Raw genomic sequence first — 2,744 nt, forward strand, 5'->3', positions numbered from 1 at the left:
AAAAAAAAAAAAACATAGGTTAAGAGAACCAGAGAAATACCATCACTAAACATTCATTAGGTTTAGGAGACTAGACTAAGTAATGTAGGGAGAAGAATAATAGATGACATGATTCCTTGACCTCAAACAAACCACAATCTACATAAAAAGGTTGTGCCAAGAGTTTGGACAACATCATAATCTCCAAAGCAAAAGTACTGCACCATAGCACATCTCTAGAAATAGCTTTATATACATAACATTCGCCTTCAGTGGCTCAAAGCTTCTATTCTTCAACTGTGTTTCCCTCAATTCCTTCAGTATCTATTAATGATATTTAAGATACTCTGCCTCTAATTCTGTACTAGTATGGCTTGGCACACAGCAAGCATTGAATGAGTAAGTGAATGAGCTAATATCTAAGAAGTATATGTCTACATTTTAATAAAAATCAAGGCCTTAGTCAAAAGGTTTTTGTTTTTCCTTTGGACTTGAGAATTTTCTAGATTCTTGAGTGTATCATGTCCTATGGCCTATATCCTTGGGTTAAGGCCTAACAGACATCCAGAAACAAAACAAGAATAGTTAAAACCAAAAAGAAAAACATAGAAATTGATATTCTATGGAACTGTTTAGAAAGGAGTGAGGAAAAGGAAAGGAGTGACTAAAGTCAGTGGTTGAAAAACAATTTCAAAAGAGAAAGGGAGCTTTATTATATTCATGACATTCTGGCACTTTTATTTTGGTAAGTATAGAATACATAAAATTTAACCTTCAAACCTAAAAAAAGTAAAGTATTCTTAGGTATGTATATACTCTTTTAAAGTAGACATTTCCCAGCCATTACAATGTAAAGTAGAGTTTAAAAACTATTAGTCATGATTGTCAAAATTTAATATGTAGAGGAGTAATGTGAAGAATGCAGAGTTTGGATCACTCCTCTGGAGCACCTGCAAAAATTCATATATGTGAGCTTCACCTCAAATTTACTGAATCCAAATCTCATATGTTAGGACCCAGTAATCTCTGAGTTTAACAGGGACCCCCCCAGGTGATTCTAATGTGAGTAAAATTGGACCACTATTTGAGAAATACTGATGCAGTTCATCTATACAGCCAATTTGAAGATCTACTCTCAAAAGTTCTCTCTCCAGGTGTTCTCTCCATTCCTCTAAACTTACCTAGCCTTTTCAAAATAAATCAAATACTAAATAGATACTGAACACCTATAATGTTTTCTATGGTATTGCAACTCTTTCAATAATTTCATATCACAAAGTATGTGATATACCTTAGAAAAGTTACCCAAAATGATTTTTGTTATAGGTTGAGCATCCCTAATCCAAAAATCTGAAATCCAAAATGCTCCAAAAAACTGAGAAACTTCTTGAGTACCAACATGATACTCAAAGGAAATGCTCACTGAAGCACTTAGGATTTTAGATTTGGGAAGCTTAACTGGTAAATAAAAAGCAAATGTCCAAAATCTGAAAAATTCAAAATTCAAAACACTTCTGATCCCAAGCATTTCATATGAGAAGTAACCAACCAGTTTACAAAATCACAAGGTATGGGCAAGCACAGAAAATATATATAAATTATATAAAATATTTAACTACTCACACTTATGTGTAGGGATCTATCGAAGGAAATTACCTGATAGAGTTATAAATGGCAAGTGGAGTTTGATCCTTTTCTTTGGCTATTCTCATCATATCTAACACAGCCATCCCAAGACATTCTTCCTGTGTTTCATGAGTCACAGGTACTTTTATCCAACCATACACAAAATCATGGCGCCACTAAAGGAAACAAAAGTTTAGAAGAAAGTAATTTCATCATAAATTTCACTATTTAATTTTCACTTTTAATATACTATTTTAACCTATAATGTGATTTTATGTAAAAGGCATAAATAAGCTTCTCCCTTGATTTTTCTACATTTTTCTATAAAATTGTACTTGAAAATGGAAACTGATTTAAACTGGGTTCACAATTAAATAGAGTATACACATCAACCCATTTCACCATACATATCTTCAAATCATATCTTCTACATAAAAATTATCTAAATTAAACCAGCTAACAGTTAATTAGATATGTACGGAGTTCCACTAACATTGGAAGCAACATATTACAAATCATGTTGGACACAAAGAACTAGTCATGTACCATGTAAGGAAGTTTTGTTTAATGACAGACCATGTTGGCCCTATAAGATTGTAATACTGTATTTTTTTATGTTTAAACACACAAATACTTCTATTTGCGTTATAGTTTCCTATGATATTCAGTTCCACAAAAAGCTATAAGATTGATAGCCTAGGAACAATAGGTTATCCCACATAGCCTACGTATGTAGTAGGCTATATCATTTACAGTTGTGTCAGTACACTCTGTGATGTTCAGTCTAAGGTGACCAGACATCTCACTTTTGGCGGGACAGTCCCGATTTTTAAGAATTTGTCCTGCATCCTGAGGTTTAAAAAAGTTCCGATTTTTGGGAAGAATGCACGACAACCTAGGAAACAGGGAGAGAACAGGAAGGGAATATACGGTTTTCAGGTGCCCTGTGGCTATTTCACGAGGATGTGAGTTTTATATTACTTTTGTTAATTTTATAATGTTAAACTTTAATAACAAATAATTGTTGAGAACTGATTATTGAGAACTGCTTATCAAAGTTCGCATTGTTGATCAGTTGTTAGAATTCGACCACCATTGTTTGGACTTAATGAACAATGGCATTTTTTGGCATTGGCAAC

The 2,744-nt window shown here is 33.1% G+C and overlaps 1 protein-coding gene across 4 annotated transcripts in view; it reads right to left on the reverse strand.

Annotated features, from left to right (window-relative positions):
- JAK2 (Janus kinase 2) overlaps positions 1 to 2,744 on the reverse strand; it is a 131,728-nt gene that overhangs the window by 51,995 nt on the left and 76,989 nt on the right. For all 4 annotated transcript variants that reach the window (XM_023508134.1, XM_023508131.1, XM_003782901.3 and 1 more), the window contains one exon: positions 1,636 to 1,781. Coding sequence is in view for 3 of the 4 variants with exons in the window: in XM_023508131.1 (XP_023363899.1) it covers positions 1,636 to 1,781 (146 nt within the window). In the remaining variant the exon portion in view is untranslated. The remainder of the gene's footprint in view (positions 1 to 1,635; positions 1,782 to 2,744) is intronic.

The sequence above is a fragment of the Otolemur garnettii genome, unplaced genomic scaffold (genome assembly GCF_000181295.1).
Source record: "Otolemur garnettii isolate 467f Iridium unplaced genomic scaffold, OtoGar3 scaffold00006, whole genome shotgun sequence".
Lineage (NCBI taxonomy): Eukaryota > Metazoa > Chordata > Mammalia > Primates > Galagidae > Otolemur > Otolemur garnettii.